Genomic DNA, 25,105 nt, shown 5'->3' on the forward strand with positions numbered 1-25,105 from the left:
GGGAAATTTCATTTTCATATTTTAAACTGTTTTGAATTTCCTAAATTTCTTATAAATTCTATAATCAGGAAACTGAAAAAATTAAAATGATACCATATTTTAGAGAGTCACTCATCTTTTATACTCTATTTTCTTCTTCTTCTTTTTTTTTTGTGAGAGTGCATGCATGCCAGCATGGAGGAGAGGCAGAGGGGAAGGGAGAGAGAATCTTAAGCAGACTCCACTCAGTATGGAGCCCAATGCAGGGCTTGATCTCCCAACGCAGAGATCATGACCCAACCTAAAATCAAGAGTTGGGCATTTAACCAACGGAGCTTCTCAGGCACCTCCACACTCCCTTTTCTTCTAAAATAAAGAGGACCACTTTAGGTTTTCTTGAGATAGTATATGCCCCAAATACTGATGTCTACAGAGTGTCCTAGGATCACTACCAAGCATTCAGTAAAATATCATATCATTTCCCCCACAAAAAAGTATTTTAAGTGTGTGTGTGCAAGTATATATTTAAACATATATAGTTTATGAGCTATTATTTGGTTACCAAGACCAGTGAGAGTGCAAAGCCTGGAGTTTACATATTTACTGTCAGAAGGCTTCTGAGATATTTTGCGTTCTAAAATACTCAATTAAAAATGTTTCTTATTCAGCTCTATAATTAAATATTGTTGATAAATTCCTATAGAAATCCAAATCCCAAATACATGAGTTTGCATCTTACAAAACTTAGACATATAAAAAAACTCAAACTAAAACAAAGACATGTTATTGATATGACACCTTAGAAAAAATATTATTTGCATCTCTCAGTGGGTAAAAACAGGATGACTAGAAGGGCATGAGATGGAGAAGACAGGGAAAAGAGGAGTCTCTATTTCCAGAGTGTAACTTTGGTTATTTATACCCCAAGAAGGCACGATAAAGGATGCAGTTTGTAAAAATCAAGCCAATAAAGACTTAAAAAAAAAAAAAAAAAAGAGATGAAGATCCAGTTCCATTAGCATTGTAACATATCTTCCAGGCAAATTAATGGCTCACAAATACCCACAGACATACCTGGCAGAGCAGTTATGAAATCCCTCTGCAACATAGGTTTAAGATATGAGTTTATGTGTCCATGTTGGTAATGACACATTTGGGATATAAGATGTTCCACAAATTCCACTTGATCGGACTCTGACCACTGCTCAAAATATTTGACACACAGTTCCTTTTCCTTCTCATAGCTTGCTGAGAGTTTTCGTTGCTTGGGCACAATCATACTGGAAGTGCCATTGGCAAGTTTTGTCTGCAGAAGGGGTGGATTAAGAGAAACATAAAATAGTAAGTCTTGGAAATGAGGGAAATCTATAATTTTCTGGTCTGGCAAGCTATGTTATGTCTATATGATGGAGCTCACTCTGTTACTCATTAGTAATCGGATATTTGTTATTATATGGAAAGCAACACAAATACCACAGTAAGTTGGTAAATCAGGAATATTGCTGGACAACTAGGCATTCACTGCTAAAAGTTCACAGGAAGGTATTATTTGGAGATCTATAGATGAAAACTGAAAGCTGAAAGCATGTTAAGTTATTATTACTAGCAAGCCAAAAAGCTATTTTGCTTTTCCTTGTATACACCAGTTACTGGACATTTATACGATTACTTATTCACAACTTATTTTTTAATAGTCAAATAAGAAATCTTCTATGCAAAGAAAGGCTGATGAATAATTTGAGACTCTAGTACCTTTGGAGATAAAGCTTAACTGTAACATTTATAGGTTCAATCTACCCTTTTCCTTCTAAAAAGGAAATCAAAATTAAAAATCTTTTTATCAATTAGTTCATTCAGTAAACATCAAATGAGCATCTACAATGTGTCAAACACTGTCCTAGGTGCTAGGAATACAACACTGAACAAAAAATAAGTCTCTATCATCAGGCATTATATTGTAGTGTGTACAGTAAGATAAAACCATAAACAAATGCATAGAAAATTTAATGTAGATAGTGCTATTAAGAAAAATAAGGAGATAGAAAAAAGTATGTGTTATTGCAGTAGGCAAAATTCTAAGATTCTAAGATTCTTGGCCCCTGGCGTACATACATCTTCTCTCAGCTACTCAAACAAACACAGTTATTTTGATTTAATTAAGGTGCCAAATTAGCTGACTTTAAGATATGGAGATTACTGTGAGGGGCCTGACCTATCAAATGTGCCCTTTAAAGATTTTTATTTATTTATTCATCACACACACACACACACACACACACACACACACACACACAGAGGCAGAGACACAGGCAGAGGGAGAAGCAGGCTCCATGCAGGGAGCCCAACATGGGACTCGATCCTGGGTCTCTGGGATCACACCCTGAGCTTCTGAAGGTGACGCTAAACTGCTGAGCCACCCGGGCCGCCCCAAGTGTGCCCTTTAAAAGCAGAGAGTTTGCTCCAAATGGTTGAAGAAGAAGGAGGATCACATGGTAAAGGACATGGTCAGCCTCTGGGAGCTGCCAGTTAGGAAACAGGGACCTCAATCCTACAAAGGCAAGGAACTAGATTCTGGCAACAACAATGATCTGATACGAGGATTTTCCCCCAGAGCCTCCCGATGTGAACTCAGCCTGGTCAGCATTCTCATTTCAGCCTTGAGATACTAGGAGCAGAGGGCTTCCACCCATGTTGTATCAGAATTCTGACTGAGAAAACCATGAGCTGATGAATGGGTGTTATTTTAACTTGGTAATCTGTTAAGTAGCAATTAAAAAAACACAAAAAACCAATATAATTATTTAAGTCCAAGAGGTCAGAGACAGTTTCCCTGAAGGGATGACATTTAAACTGAGACATGAAGGAAATGAGGGGACTAGACATTTTGCTACATGGGGGGAGAAACGTCTAGGGCAAAGGCAATTTGAAGGCAAAGGTCCTGGATGGCAGTCAGTCAGTACATTCAAGGAACATTCAAGAGGCCCAGGATAGTTTGAAACAAGTGAACAAGGAGAAGAAAAGTTATAGTAATTCAAGTCAGCTCATCTAGGTCATGTAGGTGGTGGTAGCTTATCTCCAATGATGGCTGAAACAACTCCATCCCTCCCTGAACATGAATGCCATTCCTCCCATCAAAAGGTAGAGTTTGACCTAGTCTTTGAATCTGGGATTTGGCTCACAGAATATGGAGAAAGTGACATTCTAGGACTCCTGAGTCCAGGCAGCTTACTTCTTAGAGCCCTGAGCCACCACATAAGAAATTCAGGCTACTTTGCTGGAGAGGGAAGTCGGGAAGATGAGAAGCTACACAGAGAGAGAGGTTACATAGAAAATCACCTAGAAGTCTGAGAATAGCATGATCTGACACCTTTTAGAAGGATCACTGCTATGTGAAGAATAGACTGTAGGAGACATGAATGAAAATCAGGAGACTAATTGAGAAACTACTTTACAATAGTCCCTGGAAGAGAACAATCTTTTGAGTGGTAGCAGTAGAGGGGGTCAGAAATAATTGAGACTTAATGTATATTTTGAAGGCAGAGCAAATTGGTTTTGCTGAAAGATTGGATATGGGGTATGACAGAAAAAAGGAGATGAGGGTCATATACATATGAAGTTGGGGACAATATGGAAAGATTTAGAAATCAACTGAAACTTCTACTACTCTGAAGAAACTTGGCTTTCTTTAAAGGATAACCACAAAGTGGTACAACAGGGTACTTTTCAAAGTAATTTTATAGATCTTCAGTATATTTGCCTGAGGCAATCCCAATCAGCAGGAAGGCCAATGTTACTATGGAGCTCATACCTGCCTGGACATATTGAATGTGCCATAAAACTATCAAATTTGGATAATCAATTTCTGTTATCTAAGGCATAGGCTGGCTTAATTTCTAAATGTTAAATTCTGCCCACAGACTTCTTTACAAATGATTCCTGATACACATATCTGAAAGTATATTTTCAAAAATGGCATTAGCCATTCTGTTTACACAGAAAGAGCTGTAAGCAGCAAGCCCTGGTGTATGGACTTGGATGTTTTCTAGCATAAATGCCACTGTTGTCTATGATATAGACTAAAAATGATTAATAATAACCTTGTTGGACACAGGCCCTGGGGGACTTCAGAGCTGCTTTTTGTGTAGGTTATTTGTTTGCATTTCAGAAAAGGAAAACTTGTGAAATATGGAGTAAGACTGAGTGAGCTAATGAATAAGTGGGAGTACAAGCTTGACCAAATGCCACTTCACATCTCAACAACCCAAACCTCCCATTTCATCATCTTTTGTAAATTTGTCCCTTTGTCTTTTAAAGGGTGGAAATGGACTGGAGCTGGATGCTACCCAGGGTATTGTTTTCTGGCTAAAGACCAGAAATGTCAGTAACAGAGAACAATAATCAGCATGGTAATGAAATGATTCTATTTATAACCTTCAACAAACCAGCTGTTTCTACAATCACAGGGAATCGTGCTTTGATCAGTAGTTATTCAGACTATTAGCAGATAAAAATGCCTAAGGATTTCACAAGTTTGGTTATCCCACTGCAGAAGCTAAAGTTCAGTCAGGACCTTCATATATATATGCATATATGTATATGTATGTATATATATATTTAAAAGATTTTATTTACTTGAGAGAAAGTGAGGGCAAAAGAGATCAGAGGGAGAGGGAGACTCTTCACTGAGCAGAGAACCTGACTTGGATCTTGATCCCAGGACCCCAAGGTCCTGACTGGAGCTGAAGGCAGACATCCAACCTACTGAGTCACCCAGGCACCCCAGGACTTTCTTATATTTTCAATGATTGAATCATAAATGAACCTAAAACATTTGGCTATTAGAAATGAAGTATAAACTGAGAGTTCATGAATTTACTAACTGTCTGGGCTACTCTAGCTGGTACTGCATTGTAGTTACCACCCTCAAAACAGAGTATTTCTTTATGAAGTAGAAAGACACACAGCTCAGATCCAACATCACTTTGAATGAGTTACTTACTCTTAACGACTACACCACACTGCATAAAGAGCTTTGGTCCTACAGTACAAATACCTGGTTTCAAATTCTAGTTCCTCAATTTACTAGCTATGTGTCATGGCATAAAAAATTTGATTTTTTTTTCCCAGAGTCTCTTTTTCCCTCATCTGCCAAATTCTAAGATCTATTTCACTGGGTTTTTGTGAGGATCAAATAGAATAATCTAAGAAAAGCATGCTTAGCTCACCACCTGACACACAGTGAAGTGCTCAATAAATCAACACTCTTAAAGAACTTCTGACATGGCTGGAGTTGCACTTTCGCTCTCCTTTTGAAAATTCATCCTTCTTTCTTACTATGTATTATATATATTTTTCTTTCGTTTTCAAGATTTTATTTATTTATTTGAGAGAGAGAGAGAGAGAGAGAGAGAGCGAGCGCACAAGCAGGGGGAAAGGCAGAGTAAGAGGGAGAAGCCTGATGCGAGATTTGATCCCAGGACCCTGGGATCATGACCTGGGCTGAAGGCAGATGCTAAACTGACTGAGCTACTCATAATATATATTTTTTTATCTTAATTTTCACTGCAGTATAATATACATAAAAGTGCATAATCTCAAGTGTTGATGAATTTTCAAAATGTCAACATACCCATGTAACTAGCATCTTGATCAAGAAACAGATTATCATGAGCCTTATAAACCTTGCCTTGTACTCCTTTTGTTGGGTCACTAGCCCCACTCATTTATTATTATTTTTTGAAATGTACCTTTAAAAACTGTCTGCCTATACAATTTACCATAGCATTTGAAAAACTATAATACCTAGGAATAACGTAACAACATATGTGTTAATACCTATAAAAGTGAAAACAACAGAACAGTGCTAAGGGGAATTTTAAAAGTTCTAAATAAATGGAAAGAGATACTATCTTCACAAATGGGACTCAATATGGTTAAGATGTTCACTTTTTCCAATTAATCCACTGATAAGAGTCAATGTAGTATCAATGGAATTTCAGCAAGCAAACTAACAAGTGGATTCTAAAATTTGAATGGAAATGCAAAGGACCTAAAAGTTAGCCAAGTGATCTTGCAAAATAAAAACAAAGATGGAGGACTCACACCATTGAATTTTAACAATAAAGTAATACTAAACAGGTAGTGTGACTTTGGTATAAGGATAAACATGTAGAACATCAATGAAACAAAAGACAGACTCCACAGAGACTTACATATGGCTAGCTGATTTTTGAGAAAGGTGCCAAGATAATTCAATAAGGACAAAATAATCTTTTCAAAAGATGATGGTGAAACATCTGGATATCCATATGGAAACAATGGACTTTGTTCTTTAATTTCTTTAAAAAAAAAAAAAAGATGAGAGAGAGCAATACACGTGCACACATACACAAATTGGGGGAGGGGCAGAGGGAGAAGCAGACTCCTCACTGAGCAGGGAGTCCAACCAGGGGCTTGATCCCAGGACTCCAGTGTTCTTTACTTTCAACCATGTAGAAAAATTAACTTAAGTGGATTCTGGATTTATATGTAGGAGCTAAAACAGAATGTCTAGAAGCAAGCATAGGAGAAAATCTGTGTACTCTTGAAACAGGCAAATATTTGGTACACAGGGGACAAAAGCACATGGCATGTGGCAAAAATGTAAACTTCTGATTTATAAAATAAACAGTAGGGCAGCCCCAGTGGCGCAGCGGTTTAGCGCTGCCTGCAGCCTGGGGTGTGGTCCTGGAGACCCTGGATCGAGTCCCACATTGGGCTCCCTGCATGGAGCCTGCTTCTCCTTCTGCCTGTATCTCTGTCTCTCTTTCTCCCCCCCTCCGTGTGTGTCTCTCATTAATAAATAAATAAAATCTTAAAAAAAATAAAAATACAAACTACAAACTAGGAGAAAATACTTGCAATATATATACATTTGACAAAAGACTTGAATCCAGAATATATAAAGAACTCCTAGAACTTAAAAAGAAAACAAATAACCCTAGTCTTTTTTTTAATGAGCCAAAAATTTGATTAGACATTTCATAAGAAAAGAATACGGATGGCCAATAAGCCCATGGAAAGATGTTCAACATCATTAGTCACTAGGGAAATACAAATTAAAATCACAATGAGATACTACTGCACACTTATGAGAATGGCTAAAATTAGAAAGACTGATCATACCATGTATTGGCAAGAATAAGGAGCAACTGGGTCTCTCACATATTGCTGGCAGTAATGGTTAAAGACACAATCACTTGAAAACACAGGGAGCAGTTTCTTATAAAATTGAACACATACTTATCATATGACCAAGCAATTCTACTCCTAGACATTTACTTCCCTTGCAAAATGGAAATGTATTTTTTAAATTTATTTTTAATATTTTTAAGATTTTATTTATTTATTCATGAGAGATACAGAGAGAGAGAGAGAAGGGCGGGGGGCAGAGGGAGAAGCAGGCTCCACGCAGGGAGCCCGATATGGGACTTGATCCCCGGCCTCCAGGATCAGGCCCTGAGCTGAAGGTGGCGCTAAACTGCTGAGCCACCCGGGCGGCCCTGAAATGTATTTTTATACAAAGACTTGTACATATATGTTCATGGCTGCTTTATTCATAATAGTCCCAAGCTGGAAAAATCTCAATGTCCACCAAGAGTTGATAAGAAGAAAAAAAAAAGAATTCATAAGCAAATTGAGATATCTATAAAATGGAATAGTGTGTGTGTGTGTGTATATACATATATATATGAATTATAAATCTCAAACAAATGCTGAACAAAAGAAGCCAGGCACCAAAACTCATATTTTACGACTCTATTTATGTGAAACTCTAGGACAACAAATCTAATTTATGATAAGAACAGATCAGTGGCTGACTGAAGCTGGATGTGGGGATGGAATTGATTGAGTAAGGGTGCAAGATAAGTTTCTGGGGCAATAAACATGTTCTACACCTTGACTGTTACACAAGTGTTCGTACACATTTGCCAAAATTCAAACTGTATACGTAAAGTAGGTGTATTTTATTGTATGTAAATTATATTTTAATAAAAGTAAAACTAAGGATAGAGTATTCCTTTTTTTTTTTTTTTGGATAGAGTATTCCTAAGGATAAACATTACTGCAATATTAATTTCATTTGTAACTAAGATATTATATTTATAGAGAGCTCAGGAGATAAAGGTCTTTGTTATCAAGCCTCTTCTCTCTATCATTCTCCCAAACATATTTTTCTACTAATGGCTTAAGTAAAAGTAGCAAAATTTCAATTTGAGAACCTTTAAAAATCCACAAGGGCACAGTGCACAGTGAAAAGTTCAATTATTAAAAAAATCAAAAGGCTGTATATTAGAGTGTATGGGAGAAAGGGTAATGGTTACTGGTGGCAATAGAATTGATTTGGCTTTCCCAACAAAAGCTTGATGACTCAACCACTACTGTTCAAATGTCTAGGAAAGCTGACAAACAACCTCTCTGTTTAATGGTAACACTAACTTTCTGTCACCCCTGCACATCTCTTCTTCTGCTTTTCTGTTTACAATGAACAGTTAGCTCCAAAAGAAAGAAAGGAAGAAGCTGTCAGGTGACAGGTACATGAAATGACTTAAGTATTTATTTATAAGACTGTCCTTAGCTTAGTCCTCAAAGGCTAAAGGCTAACATTCCCCTCAACCCTCACCCCCCAAAACATATTATAAGCACCACTTTCAAAATTACCATGAATTTCTTTGAAGCTGCTGCCTGGGCCAGGAAGGATAAATATATACTTGCAGACATCAACTAGCTTAACCACCACCACTGCGATATCAAGTGTGCTGGCTTTGCTAGCTGTATTGTGTATAGGTTGGAAGATGCAGTACACACTGGCTGAACTTGATGGTGAAATGATAGATGTTTCTAGCTGGCAGTCAAACCCTGCTTTAACCACAGGGAAAGGTATGGTAAATAGAGAAAGAAAAACATTCCAGACATACACCATTTGGAATTGGGGATGCAAGGACTAGATAAAGAGAGTAGTAGTTATGCTTAGAGAGAAGCAAATAATATTTAAAGATTCTGATGGGCCTTAATAAGGCCTTTGAGGAGGGGGGCTTGAAATAGTTAATGGGGATCAAGGAGTGCACTTGGTGGGATGAACACTGGAAGACAAAATAAAAACTTTAAAACAAGAAGGGCTTTGAGGAAAGATTCTGGCATTGAAACCATGGTAGAAGAAAGGGGATATAATGATTAAGATGATGAGTGAGTCTAAGAACAAAATGGGCAAGGGTTGTGCTGGGGATAAGGCTGTAGCCTAAGATGGGTAGGACAAGAACTCTGACTAAGGCTGGAACTTTAGAGTTATCAATTAACCAACCATTTACTGAATGACTACTCTGGGCACTTTTCTAGGTGACAGAAAAATTGTGGCACAGTTTCTTTACCTTCTCTAGGAAGGAGTGGAGGAAAAATATATAATAAATGTTAACTTCAGAAACCAATAAATATTGTCAAGAAAATGAAATAAGGTAATATTAAAAAGGGAGGGAACAGTACAGCCTATTATAACTGAGGTGGTCATGAAATGACACAGAAGGAGTTAACATTGGAGATGAGATCAGAATATGAGGGCCAGTCTAGTTAATATTTGGGGACAGCCGCCCCCCCCCCCCCCCCAGACATGAAGGAGACAAAGGCGTGTTCAAGTGAAAGAAAGAAGTCTAGTATGGCATGAGCAGAATGAATGTTGGGAAATGAGGTTAGTCAGGTGGCCTAGGCCCAGATCACAAAGGTTTTCTGGGCCACAGTAAGGAGTTTGGATTTCATCCTAAGTCTAAAGGAGAACCCCTGGAGGTTCTGAGGTAGTCAACCAAGACATCATCTAATTTATCCTTTAGAAATATTTATACAGCTGCCAGGTAGAGAATGGTGAGAGGAGAACAAGAACAAATTAAATGAACAGAGGAAGACCAATTAGTAGGCTGATAAAATAATCCAGGCAAGAGGTACTCATGACTAAGATTAAAGGAGGTAGATTAGGAAGTACTAGGAAGAAAGATATTTTATCATCACAAGAAGGAGGACCTGTTGAGAATTGTTAAATTTTGGTTATAATACACATTTACTTCAATGTAATAATTTACTTCCTCAATAGTGCTGATCCTTCAAATATTTGACCTTGCATATTAACCTGGAAGGGGACAGAACTAGGGTTCTTGTTCCTGTGGCCAGAAGAAACAAGGTAAAACATTCAAGAGTTTCGAGGGAGGAAAAGGAGGATTTTTTAAAGGTCTATAACTATACTTTCCATTGGCTATTGCCAAGTTTTAGTTAAATAAGAATCTAAAAGCACTGACTTTAAAGTTTTTTGTTTTTTCCTTGATTTCTTTGTAAAAATATCTTATGGAAGTTCAATACTGTCTTGATTAAATTCAAAGGAAATGGTATTGTCTGCATTTTGATAAGGACGGAAAGAGATTAAGTAAGCACACAGAAGGATGGGGACATGGTGATGGCAGAATGGCTCTGGAGCTCTCAAAGAGTTAGGATAAAAACAAAAAAGGAACCCAGAAGGGTTAGGGCCCACTGGCATTTGGGTTATCTTTATTTAACAGAAGATTTCAAGAGAAACTCAAAGAAAGGACTTGGCCATAAATTGTGCAGAATGAAAGGTAATGAGTGTTCAAAAGTGGGATCATAGCTTTTATTGTTCTGGTTTTCAGTTAAAAAACCTATATTATAACTTTCAGTGACCAAAGAAGTAGTCCATTATCCTATTCTCTTTTGGGAGGGAGGGTGAGGTGAGAGTGCAAATGAAAAGAAATTGGTGGCTCTACATATAGAATGGGACATGCATTTTAACAGAAGTAAACATCACATTTCTCAGTGGGATTATTATATTAATATTTTAACAGCTTCTACTAAATATGATTACATATTAGGTGAACTCATAAATATGTCAGATCTGATTAGTGAACATGGAAGACAGGAAGGGGTATATTATTCAGCAGAAGGAAAGTTCACATTATAAATCTGACTAGTTTCTAATTACCAACAAGAAAAAGCCTACAATCACTTCAATTCTTTCAAATAAAACTCACTAGAAACAAACTCACAAATATCTCAGTATATATGATTATTTAAAGACTGGACACTTGACAATCTTTTTTCTATTTACTAAATATAGGAAAAGCCATATAAAAAATGCACCAAGATCAAAACAAAGCCATTTTGATTATTTTCAGGCTTCTGGGGGGGCAGTTAAAGAGATAAGATAGTTACTTAACATTGTTAGGTTTCAAAAGTGGGGCTCTTGTTTCTGTACTGGGTTTCCTCATGCAACTTCATAGCTTCCAGGGCAATAGGTTCTTTTGTTCTAAACCAAGAAACTCACAGCAGTTTAATTTACTGCTGCATTATTGTAGCTACTAACTACACACATCTTGAAGGCTGGTAAACCCATTGATGTAGGCAGCGCCACCTTAAAAGGATTTTTGGATGGGTCTTAGTGATGGGGGGGGGGGTAAGGACATAATGTTTAATTATAAGAAATGATTGAAATAGGCACAGACATACCCCGGGTGCCTCTGCACTGCAGCAAGCTCTAAACTTGTTATCGTTAATGGTTTAAATTTCACTGTGCTAATCATTTCAGGACACAAGCCTTTCTTGATAATCTAATGAATTATTCCAACATCCTTCAGCAAAAAAAAAATCCTCCATGACAGCACTAATTACAAGACGTTTTCCCAGAGCTTATGTAAAATATGACAGAGCAGCAGCTTAGGGAATTGCAGAAAACTGCTTCTAATTTCCACTGAGAAACTGACAAACACCTCTCTTTCATCTCTCCCAGCTCTCAAGTAAGATTTAACTTTCTCATTTAGTTAATTACCGAGTGAGGATCATCATTTCCCCGGATCGGAGCGGCACAGAGCCTTTATCGTGTTAACTTGTGAACTTGATCGATGGCTGCTGCTAAAACTTAATAACTTCACCCCCTGGCAAATTGTAAGATAAATATAATAGGAGAAACTCTGACAGTAAAAACCTGCCAGAAATGAGCGCTGTGTTTATGTTTCTTTGCAGGCAGCAAAAAAACAACCGACAGCTTATTACTGGTTGCGTGTTACTTATATTTAAAAGACTCCAGGCAGTTAACTTTCTATGTACTGTTAAAACTTTGTTCACAAGATGGGGAAAAATGGGAAAAAGCACAGTAATGCAGACTTGGAGAAGTGAGGAAATAGGAAGAAAACAATAAAACAAAAGGAACAAACCAAACAAACTGAGAAAAAGACAAGGAGAAAACAAATATGCTGTGTAAACTCTTTTAAAATGTCATGTTCATTGTATAAAATGTCCAACCTGCATATATAGGCATAAAATCCTTAAAAAGAATTCAGGACTTCTAATACACTGTATGAACCATATCTAGGAGCCAAGCAAGAGAATTTTGCTCATGCACATGCTTTCAAAGTCCATGCCTGAAGAATTCAATTAACTGCATAATTCCTAGATCTCTTTTCGAAAACCCCTGCAGCTAGAAAACCATTCACGAACTACACCACCATTTAACCCTTTCTTAAATGAACACCCTATAGCTAGGAAATGTGTAAGTTTGTCTCAAATAGTTCATCTAATTTTACGTTCACCTTCTACACCTCAGCTAGCCAATGAGAAGAAAATCATCTGGAAGTTTTTCTTTTGGGTCAAACTTGAATCTGAACTTGGAATTTTAACATTTAAACTCTGTGAAGGGTTGGTATCACAGCCACGTACAGCATGAAATTTATGCCTTTTATAACCAACAGTACTAAGGGCAGTAAACAAGGTCCAATAATGAGGTATTACAAAAATAGAATGGCTGTTCACCAATGCCAGTTCCGTCTATCCTCTAAAACAGGGCTGAAAACAAATCTATGTACAAATCAGTAAGTCTGTCACACTGATCACCCTCATAGCATAGAAGGAGTATGAAAAATAAAATATGAACTAAATTTTGGGGAGTGCAGAGAAAGGCAGAAAAGACTTAGGACTTAAAGTTAAGCCTAACTTGTGACAGTATTTACCATCCATCATGTGCTATGACAGTTGTCAATAACTGAAGGCTTCATGCTGCAGTCCAAGGGCCCACAGATTTGAAAGCTAAAAGGATTTGGAAAACTAAACATCAAAATAGCAAACCAAATTCATACTTGCTAGAGGGACAAATCTGATTCTTCATTGTTTTATTTTCCTTTTCATTAAATAAGGATGTAGTGGGGTCAAGTAGAGAAAGACTGATTTGTTTTTAAAAAACAGCATTTATAATAGACATATTAGACAATATGAAAAACAAAGACGCACAAAGAACATAAAAATTACCCATAATTGCCACTATCAACAAATAAAGAATGATTACATTTTGGTGGCTATGTATCTTTCTGGTTTTTAAAAATATATATACTAGTCAATTATTTGATGTATAGGGGAAGACGATATTTCTGTGTCATCTAGAGGATTTTTTTTTTCTGTAACATCAAATTAATCAGAGCAGGCAAAATTTATTTCCTTTGCCTCAGAGAAGTCAAGATCTGATCCTGGAGGATATAGAATTACAGATCACTGTGACTGTGGAAAGGAGGAGAGAGATGAGGGAGAGGAAAACAGAAGAGGCAGGAGGGGAGAGAAGGTTGGAGGAAAGGGAAGAAGGGGAAAGAGAAAAGGGTCATGAGAGAAGGGGGAGAGGGAGGAGGAGAGAAGGAAGAGGAATGACGACAGTGCCTGGGGACACAAGAAAGGAGAGAGTTGGGTGCTGGGAGGGGGGGTAGGTGAGCCCTGAAAGAGTTGGGAGAGATAAGCAGGGGTAGTGAGAGATGGGAAGGAGGAGAAAGACAAGGGGCTACAGAAGAGATGGGGAGGTAAGTAGGGAGCAGGAGTGGGGTGGAGAGAGATGAGGGGGGACAAGAATAAATATAACCAAATGCAATAGGGACCCAGCATTACCAAGTTCACCTGCAAGATGCTTGTTGGACAAACATGTCCTCTCCCACACAATAAACAATAAACAGCAAGAGGAAGAAAAGATGAAAAACCATTTTCCTAAACCACTACTTAATGTTTCAGGCAGAGTAATAAAGTTTAATTGTCTGGAATCTGGTTGCTCTTTCTGTAAACTTCCTCAAATAAAGGTTGCTCATCTGGATGTTAAATAATGTTAATATTACCAAAATAAAATTTATGTTATGGAGAAAGTTTACACTAAGAGTCTTCTCCCCAACTTCCCCCTCACATACTGCCCTTTATTTTAGCATTTGAAAGTTAAGTCCTACCACAAATAACAGGGAATGATGGAGGCATTGGTTGCCAGAAGAAAACAGACACGCTTATAGCACAATTTAAAAGTACATGGGGAAAATATAGCCAGTTTTAAATAAAGAAAAAAACTGCTCCTCCTCTTTGTGCTCTAATCCTTACATTTTTGTGTCCAATAAAAAGGTCTCAATGACTTGGTAACACTTGCTTCTGAAGAAAGCCTTTGAGAAGGTATATCTAAAACCTGGATTAGAAAAATACAAGATTTCTGGATAGGATCTTAAGAAGCCAACTCAGCTTTCCAGAAGAAATTAAACTCTTTCCAAATGCTTGTTAATGCATGTTAAATGCAGCAGGAAATAATCCTATGAGGCAGCAGCACAGGCCTCTCTTAGCTGCAGTGAATGAAGTAAATGACTTGTAACTTCTGGAAGTCTTGGTTATCTTCAGGTAAAACTTTAATAACCCTTGGAGCATCAAGGGACTAAAGACATTTCTCTCTAGAATACTTGGGTAATTGTTTTCTTAATTTATCCAGGAGAAGCTTAGTTTGGATGCAGCATCTGTTTTTTTAGGAGAGGTGATCAAAATAACTCGTGTAAGTTAGTTGAGTTCAGACTGAATTTCAAAATGCAGTTGTTATGTAAGGTGAACAGTTTTTCTAAAATGAAATTTTGGCCCTTCCTCTTTTTAATGACAATAAAGCTCCAAGTCAATGACTAAGACTAAACATAAAAGACCAAGACTGCTTTGTACAGATGGATAAATACATTTTCTACAGTCAAAAGTGTTTTACATGAGTACCAAGACCACAAGTGCCACACTGAAGCTAGTTCAAATGTCGTTTTGAAGGAATTTATATTTATGTAATGGAATATCATTAAAAAATGACACTGTAATTTGGCACTGATTCTATCCCAGCTCTACCAATTGCTCAATATGTGATCTTGGGTAAATTACTTAACTTATCTGTGCCTTAATCTCCTCACTTGTAAAAAGGGAATTCTTACAGAACTAGTTGGAGGGGTTACTGTTAGGATTAAAAATAAAATAATACATGTAAAGGCATTTAGAAGAGTACCTGGCACACAGTAAGGACATTGACTGTCATGCTTCTAACTAGGGAGGACTGCAATATACTTAGTTGTTGATTATAATTAGCTTAATGCTTTATCAAATACAATCTTCTTTGCTTTTATAATAATTTTATATTCAGAAATCTTCACTTTCACATTAGATTTTCAACTCTGAAAAATAGAAATTGACATAAAATGGAAGCTCAAAAATATTTGGTAGACTGAATTTTTATTTTTTTTAATTTTTATTTTTTTTATTTTTTATTTTTTAGACTGAATTTTTAATCCAAACTAATATAAAGAGTAAATATCGCTTTTTGGGAGTACAGAGGTAAAACATATTTGGAGTTCCCCTGTCTCACCAACAAAGATGCTACTATCAGTACACTGACACTTTATCTATAAGTACTCTGATGTGGCAATCTTTAATCCATTGTTTTCTAAGGTTCGTTTCAATGTTTTTGTGTAGTAAAATACATAAAAAATTACTATGCAAAAATCTAAAAATCAAGGTAAGACTGAAGTTCCAAAAGGAATGACAATTGCCATTAGGTTGATGCTTCCATCAAATATAAGAGTTGGAAAGAAAGAGAAGAGCAAAAGAAAGACCTGGAAAAAAGTTCTACAATATGAATAAAAGGCATGTATGCATTGATTTTTTTTTTCATTTCCAATCTTTCAAAGCAATTGTCAAACATTCCCATAGCACTCCAATTTAGTGAGGGAAGAGCAATAAGGAAATTATTAGAATAGTAACAAGACTCTCAATGCATTGCTCTAATTTCTAAAATCCACTTTACTGGTATCTACCAAAGAGCTAACATCCTGTGTACAGAGTACATTTTGCTTCCTTTAGACTTTGTACTTAGTTTTAGTGATCAGCAAAGACAGTGCTAGCGCTGAAACCAGACTGAAATTCCAGCTGTCATCAGCACCCACCCTCCTCTCTCTCTCAAAAACTGGCAGAAAGGGGTGCCTCAGTGGCTCTGTCAGTTAAGCAACCAACTCTTGACTTCAGCTGAGGTCATGATCTCAGAGTCATGACACTGGGCCAAGTACTGGGCTCCATGCTGGATGTGGAACCTGCTTAGGAGTCTCTCTCCCTTTCCATCTGCCCCTCCACCACCTCAAACCAAACCAAAACAAAACAAAAATAACAACAAAAACAAAAACAACAAAAAACACATGGCAGAAAAACTATTACCATGTGATTTTGTCAAAATAGTAGGGCTGCATGAAGAGTCTGCAAACAGATATGAAAAACCTATTGGGATCGTTCTCAATGCTTTATCAAGGTTATCGTGCTCATGATCAGGTTATTTAACTCTTCCCCACCAAGGGTACTATTTTTAATGGGGTTTTGTGGGCCAGCGACTATAGATTTTTTTATGTTTCTGAGGAGAGAGTCACAAAAAATTTCTTTTCAGAACAGGACAAACTTCCACCAAGGATTTTGTGTGTGTATTTGTTGGGGGTGGAAGATGAAAATGAACTCAGTAAGAAATGAAAATCAAGATTGTTACTTCATAATATTTATGCACTTGATTTAGAAATAGAAATCATATCTTTTCTTTGTAAAATGAGCCTTTCTTAAAGCATGAAATGGCTTCCTAGTTTACTACTCAACTTTTAAACTTTACCTGGGTGTCACACTCACATGGAACCTATAAATCTGAAACTCAAGGGTACCAACTTTTTCTCACAAGATTTTTCTGTGTCAAATGTTCTGAAGTTACTCTATTTTTATTTTCTGTTGAAGGACCAGATACTGAACTTGGATGCTCTGGAAACAAATCATTATGAAAAGTTTTCTATAGTTGACAGACATAAATAGCCCCATAGCAACAGTGAGGCAGCATGATGGCTCAGCCCTATCACTAATTAGCTATGTGATAATGGGTAAATTTCTCCTGTCATGGGACCACATCTGTAATATGAGTGGGTGGACGGGATAATCTGAGGCTCAGTCTGGCTTTTAGATTTTGAGTCTATATGATTCAGTTCCATGGTAAATTAAAACAGAGATCCAGGGCAGCCCGGGTGGCTTAGCGGTTTAGCACCGCCTTCAGCCCAGGACCTGGTCCTGGAGACCCAGGATCGAATCCCACGTCAGGCTCCCTGCATGGAGCCTGCTTCTCCCTCTGCCTGTGTCTCTGCCTCTCTCTCTCTCTCTCTCTCTCTCTCTGTCTCTCATGAATAAATAAAATCTTAAAAAAAAAAAAAAAGAGATACATTCTTTGTATTTTCTTACTAAAAAATTAACATATTAGAATTTAAGTGAATTAAATTCCCTCAAGTGAAAAGACATTATTTTCATAATATTATTTGGACAAGCAATATATTCCAGAATCTGAAGAATGTCGACCTTTTCTTAAATGATTGAATTTTTAATGCAATGAAATGCTATCATTCTGAGTGACAGGTACACAGGTAACAATATTATCCTTTCACTTTTATACCTGCTAAAATATTCCATAATTAAGAAATTAACACTTTAAAAGAAATAACCTTTCTCAGGCTGACAGTAAAAACTGAAGACCTAATAATGTCATCTTGAAGTTTTCTGTGTCTTAATGTAACTTATTCTTTCATACTTACTCTCATTTCCTCCATCTACTCTCTCCGTGGTTGCCAATATTTAAGGAAAGGTTTTCTAGAAAAATGTCAATAAATGAATGTATCTCTCTATTAAAAATCCCGTCATGCATTAGTAAAAAAAATTTATCAATGTAACACACTGACTTGTCTTATTTAGGGGCAAATCAAAATAGTAGGGCTACATGAATAGATAGGAAAAACCTATTGGGATCTTCTCAATGCTTTATCAAGGTTATAGTACTCATGATCAAACGGCTGTTGTTCTCTACAAGTTTAATTTTCAGCACTATATAGCCCATAGCTCACTCTATCTTAGAGACCTTTATCTTTCAAATTCCAAAAGCCATCAAGTGTCCTCAAGGTCAAGGGGGTGTATTAGCTACTGTAATAAAAAGATAAATAAATATGGAAAAGAACTGGGCCTTAATTTCCATTTGAAAGATTAAGTTTCATTGGAAGTGGACAGCCCAGGTGGCTCAACGGTTTAGTGCCTGCTTTCGGCCTGGAGTGATCCTGGAGTCCCGGGATTGGGTCCCACATTGGTCTCCCTACATGGGGCTTGTTTCTCCCTTTGCCTGTGTCTCTGCCTCTCTATCTCTCATGAATAAATAAAATCTTAAAAAAAAAAAGTTTCACTGGAAGTTACAAACAGAATTTGTAGCACATCTTCCATGGAGATAGTATCTTTCAATGGTGAACAAACTAACAAGCATACATTGTAAGTTAAGTAAGGCTGTAAGAATAGGCTGGTATCAGAATGGACATGGACCTAGAGAGTAGCAGTGACAATATGGGATGAGATAGGGAAAAAGACAGACTCAAGACGTCTTGGTAGATACATTCTTAGGGATAACAACAAGGAGCCTGGGTTATTACTTAAGGACTAAGTAAAACAACTTACTATTTTAAACATAGTGTCAGACAAGCCTTAGAGCAAGCCTTGTGTCTGCAATTCACAAATTATGTACATAGGCTTGAATGAGCTGGTTACCCTCTTTAAGCCTCAAGTTTTTTCACCTGCAAAGGGGAACAAATATTACCATCTATTTCCCAGGGTTATTAAAAGAAATAACAGGAGATTATGTGTAAAATGCTAAGCACAGGGTATAGCACATAAACACTCAATAAAGGCAGCTGTTATTGTTCACTAGCACATAAGAGCCATCTCAGCAATTCAGGTTGCATCAGCATCTGCCCACCAAACTTTGAAACTAAACTTTAATTTTTTTAAAGATTTTATTTGCTTATTCATGAGAGACACAGAAAGTAGCAGAGACACAGGCAGAGGGAGAAGCAGGCTCCCCGTAGGAAGCCCTATGTGGGATTCAATCCAGGAACCCTGGGATCATACTCTGAGCTAAAAAAGGAAGATGCTCAACTGCTGAGCCATTCAGGCATCTCTTGAAATTAAACTTTTAACCGAAACTCCATTATCAAATTCCCTAGGAAGGGAAATTATGAATTGGAATATTTTAAAACATGCTAACTTGTCTGGTCACCATTAGTTGATATGATTGGGGACAGAACTGTAAGGAAAGAACTAAAATTTAAGATGTGATTAGATTGTAGTGCAGCCCAGTAGAGCCAGGATCAAAGGCTCTGGGTGAAATCAGAAGAAACTACAATTCCAGGAATTTCCAAATGTACTGAGTTATCTTTTTTAAACAAATATATTAAAGACTTTCTATGTGTAAGTGCTCTACTAGGTGATGCAAATAGAGGGTAAATATTGACAAGTTGATTCTAAAATTTATATGGAAATGCAAATAGCCAATAATCATCAAGGTAATATTTAAGAATAACAACAAAGCTGGAGGGCTTACTCTTAGAGTTCAAGATTTGACAAAGACCTATACACATATGGTCATGTAATTTATGACAAAGGAAACAGTGCAGTAGAGAGGGAAATACACATTGTAATAAATAGTACTAGGTCAACGGATTATCACATACCAACAAAAAAGAACTCTTACCTCTACCTAATAATACCCAAACAAACAAAAATCAAATGGATCATACATCCAAATGTAAAAGGTAAAACAATAACAATTTTAGAAGAAAACAGAGTATCTTCAAGACAGTGGCGTAGGCACAGATTTAAGTAGAACGTAAAAATCCTAACTATATATGGCAAAGACTGATAAATTAGACTATACTAAAGGACCTCTGTTCATCAGTAGACAACATTAACAAAAGTGCAAAGACAAGGCACAGAGTAGAAGAATATATTTACAACACAAATATCAAAGGATTTTGGATTCAGAATTTATATAGAACTCCTAGAAATCATTAAGAAAAATACATAAAACTCAATAGAAAAATGGGCAGAAAACCTGAACAGGCACTTCACATCTAAATGGTCAATCACCATATAAAAAGATGCTCAATTTTAGCTTTAAAGGGAAATTTAAATTAAAAAACACAATGTGACAGTATGCATAGACTTAATGCTACTGAACTGTACACTTGAAAAAAATGTAGTTAAATTTTTTTTTCATTTTTAACTACAATGTGAAAAAAAATGAAAGAAGCCCACAACCAGATTCTGCTACACACTGTCAGAATGCTACAATGAAAAAGCCAAAAATCAGGTGTTGGTTAGTGAGGAAAAGGAACAATGGAACTTTCATTCACTATTGTCAGGAGTATAAATTGGTACGCCAGTTGGTGTCCTGGAAATTCCAATTCCACTCCTAGATACATACCCAAGAGGATACATGTATTCATTGTACATATTTACCAACAAATATACATAAAACTTTTGTGGTTGTCAAAATCTGAAAGCAAATCAAATGTTCATCTACAGCCAATGGGATAAATTTGGTATATTTATATAAGGAAATACTACATATCAATGAAAAATTAAAAATTACAACTACATACACTGTGACTCTCAAAAACATTATGTTGGGTGAAATAAGTCAGATAGTAAAGAATATGTATTGTATGATTCCATTCATACGAGGTTTAAAAACCAGCAAAGCTAATGAATGATGTCAGAAGTGAGGATAATGTTACCCTTGGGAGGGGAGTGACAGAGGACAGAAATGGGCTTCTGGTAATGTTCTTTTTCTTTTTTTTTTTTTTCCTTAAAAAACTAACAAACTCAGGAAGCCTGGGTGGCTCAGCGGTTCAGTGCTGCCTTCAGCCCAGGGCATGATCCTGGGGGCCCAGGATCGAGTCCCGTGTCGGGCTCCCTGCATGGAGCCTGTTTCTCCCTCTGCCTGTGTCTGTGCCTCTCTTTCAATCTGTGTCTCTCATGAATAAATAAATAAAATCTTAAAAAAAAAACAAAAAAACAACAAACTCAGTGGTAATTACCCAGGTGTGTTCACTTTGTGGAAATTCACTAAGCCAGCTTCAGGGTCTCTTGAATACTCTATTAGAAGGAGATGATTATATTCATAGGAAGAGGGATAAGGGTGAATAAAGTCCTGTTTGATTACAAATAGGCAGTCCTAATCCTTATTTTCTAATATAAAAGAAGCAGGGAGTTCTAATAAAGATTTAAATTTTTGCCACGTAATAGCCTTAGCCTCTAGCTTCACTTGCGACCCTATGGCCACATACAGACAATTGTTCCCATATGCCACAACTCTGAACAAGGTTAGAGCTCCCTCTAGCACTTTTAACTTAGGAAACACCACAGGCCCTTCCAGAGCTGACACAGTTTGGCGCTGCCCACGGTTAAATGCAATATGGCGATTTTTATTTTTAATTTGCTTTAATTGTTGCTATGATATGAATAATTAATAGGCTGCCTAAGCCAGTTTTGTAAAGTTCACAACACAGAAAGCCAGGAGAGAAATATCTACTTAGAAAGGAGGCTTAAAAATGGTTATAACTGCTATATTATTAGGGAATTCAGAATATTCATTCATGATTTGTGGCAACATTATGTCTAACCAACAAAGAAACATGCTACCAAGCACTTCTTACTACAAAATTCTTCTGGTCTTCATCTATTTTTCTCTTCATGGCTGCATAACCATTGTATCTACAGTACCGTATAAGAGCAAAGTAGGTCAGTGTTAGGAGAACCTTGCTCTTCAATGGAGAAGAGAAAGGTTTGGCTGTAAACACTTAACCTAGTTCCATCTATTCTAAAACAAGTATTTATTAGCATTAAATAAATCCCTGGACAATAGAGACCTATTCAAATTGAAGCCTGTACTTTTTTCCCATGCTTGTAAACTCCCTTCTCCACTGACACCTTAACCACTAAAAATTATATCAATGTTTCCACTTAGCAATATCTATTTCACATTTAAATACTGTCAGAAAGTATAATTTAGATATGATGTTGTAATCCTACACAATCCAGACAGAATGTGAGCAGGCTGTAAAAGTTCAGTGATTGTGATACACACAATCATCTGGGAATGCAGCCAGAAATGAAAGGGACTTCATTTTTCATTATTGGATTTCAAATCTTCCCCACCCTGAAACAAACACTGCATTTCAACATTCTTGTTAAAATACAAATATAAAACCTGCTAATGAATTAAGTTCCTTGAATGAAGGAGTGGGGATTAAAGAATGAAAGAATGTAAAGAGTCACCTTAAAAGTAAATTTATTTTAGCAAAGAATGTTATGTGTTATTCATTACTCTGCATTCTAAAAATTAAGAAACAGTTTTTTGAGTGATATGAAAACATTTCCTATCAACATTTTTTTTTTCTTTTTAAGCTTATGGATTCCTCAAAAAAAAAAAAAAGTGTGTCTATAATTAAAGGAGACTTTAGCAATTTCCAAGGGGATTTTTACCATTTTGTTTTTCAGCATTCTAAATAAAAATTAATACAAGTCAGTAGGATGTTCTCTCTTGTGCTCTGGTTACAGACAAGCACCTTTCAGCCAATGACAGTACACTATGGACATTAGCCTGGGCCTTTCCTGCACGTACCACAAAGCCATGATGCCACGTCACCAATTACTTTGGTTTTTGCATCACATTATGCTGGTCACATGAACACAGCCACATTCATTCCAAGGGCAGCTCAAACTAGGGGTGAAATATTGTCTGAAAACAGTTCTTCATTAACCTACTGAGAGCCTCAGTCATGACTTGCGTTTTTCCTAAGACAGGATTCACTATTGCTTCTCTTCAATTCACCTAGTATCTGTTGGGAGCCTTATATCATGGAGTGAGACAAGAATGACAATCTAAATTAACATGACAGAAAAGCTATTTGATGCTGCCTCTTGGTTTCTACATTTCACTCTCTTTTGTGGCATCCAAAGGCTTCAGAACCCTGGCATTAATTAAGCAACAGTTTTATTACACACAATCAAAGCCTGCAAAGAAAAACCTAACAGACAGCAAGAGGAGATTACAAGGTTCAATTAACAGTTTTACTTTTTTGTGGTTGCTAATTGAGGTATTTTTAATTTTTATCATCTCGCATGAAAAGGAAAAAACACTATGTGAGAGAAGATTACAAACCTAAAATATATTACTATGTAATAATTTTATAGAACCAATTTTCATACTTCTGTGTTTTCCAAATCCTTGCTACTTATTAGTAAATTGTTAACATTTTTTTTTAAAGATTTTATTTATTGGGATCCCTGGGTGGCGCAGCGGTTTGGCGCCTGCCTTTGGCCCAGGGCGCGATCCTGGAGACCCGGGATCGAATCCCGCGTCGGGTTCCCGGTGCATGGAGCCTGCTTCTCCCTATGCCTGTGTCTCTGCCTCTCTCTCTCTCTCTCTGTGTGTGACTATCATAAATAAATAAAAATTAAAAAAAAAAGATTTTATTTATTTATTCATAAGAGACACAGAAAGAGAGGCAGAGACACAGGCGGAGGGAGAAGTAGGCTCCATGCAAGGAGCCCAATGTGGAATTTGATCCCAGGACTCCGGGATCATTCCCTGAGCCAAAGGCAGACACTCAACCACTGAGCCACCCAGGCATCCCATAAATTGTTAACATTTAATAGGCACCACAGAGAACTTTTTTCAATTACCTACACACACACACACACACACACACACACACACACACACACACCCTAATTTCTGTGTACCACAAACCACAGTGGTTGAAAGTACACAGCTAGAGGGCCGGTCTGGGTTCAAATTCCAGTTCTGCAACATGGGCAAGTTGCTCCTCTCTCTGAATTCTAATTTATTTGTATGCAAAATGGGGTTGTACACTTCATGAGACTGTTGTGAGGATTTTTTTTTAAGATTTTATTTATTTATTCATGAGAGACACACACACAGAGACAGAGAGAGAGAGAGAGAGAGAGAGAGAGAGAGGCAGGCAGAGACACAGGCAGAGGGAGAAGCGGCCTCCATGCAGGGAACCTGATGCGGGACTCAATCCTAGGACTCGCCCTGGGCGGAAAGGCAGGTGTCAAACCGCTGAGCCACCCAAGGATCCCCTGTTGTGAGGATTTAAGTGAGAGTGTAATGCCTTTAACCCATCATCTGGCACACTGTAAACATTCAATAAATAATGGCTATCAAATTTGAAATTACAATCTCAATACTAAAAAAAACAATTTACAGTTTTGTTTAAAAGTCAATTAGACTCAACAAATAGAATTTGAGAATTGATCTTCTGCAAGTGAACATTAGTTCCATTCAAACTCTACAATGAAGGAAATTTACTTTTGCACACCATTTGCCTTTGAAAAGAATGTGTTTTGCACATTTTTCAATTGAAAGGAAGCAGAATATATAATAATCTAAGTCTCAAACTTCTGAAGTTTCAAGAGCACTAAATAATAATATTAATTGGCAATCCACAGCAACCTAAAGAGTTGATCAAAAAATTAGTTATAAAAAGTTCTCACAATTTACCCTTACTGCATGTTCTCATGTTACAATGTTCAGATAATAGCTCCTGTAAGTGTTTCAGGCTAGCTGTAACCGTTTATATTACTCAGTATCCAAACTTTTCAAAACATCCTATATTCACAAAATTGTTCTCACTGAAAATGGAATCTACTGCAATGTGGATACATGTGGAGCCTGTACCAACCCCTTAGTGTTCATAACAAAATATAAAAGATAGCTGTATTTCTTGGACTTAATTTCAGTATCAACCTCTTTCCCTTAAATATCACCCAGAGAAAAAGTTAACAAAAACTCCTCCAACCTATTGATTTTAAAGTCTAAAATGACACTATATTAATTCTACAAAAAACACATAAGGCAAGATCCAAGGAAACTAACTGATTT

At 36.9% G+C, this 25,105-nt stretch overlaps 1 protein-coding gene across 1 annotated transcript in view; it reads right to left on the minus strand.

The window, feature by feature from the left end:
- BTRC (beta-transducin repeat containing E3 ubiquitin protein ligase) overlaps positions 1–25,105 on the minus strand; it is a 187,163-nt gene that overhangs the window by 31,002 nt on the left and 131,056 nt on the right. Inside the window, exon 5 of the mRNA XM_041743542.1 lies at positions 1,054–1,285. Within this exon, the coding sequence (XP_041599476.1) occupies positions 1,054–1,285 (232 nt within the window). The remainder of the gene's footprint in view (positions 1–1,053; positions 1,286–25,105) is intronic.

Source organism: Vulpes lagopus, chromosome 2, assembly GCF_018345385.1.
Source record: "Vulpes lagopus strain Blue_001 chromosome 2, ASM1834538v1, whole genome shotgun sequence".
Classification (NCBI taxonomy): domain Eukaryota; kingdom Metazoa; phylum Chordata; class Mammalia; order Carnivora; family Canidae; genus Vulpes; species Vulpes lagopus.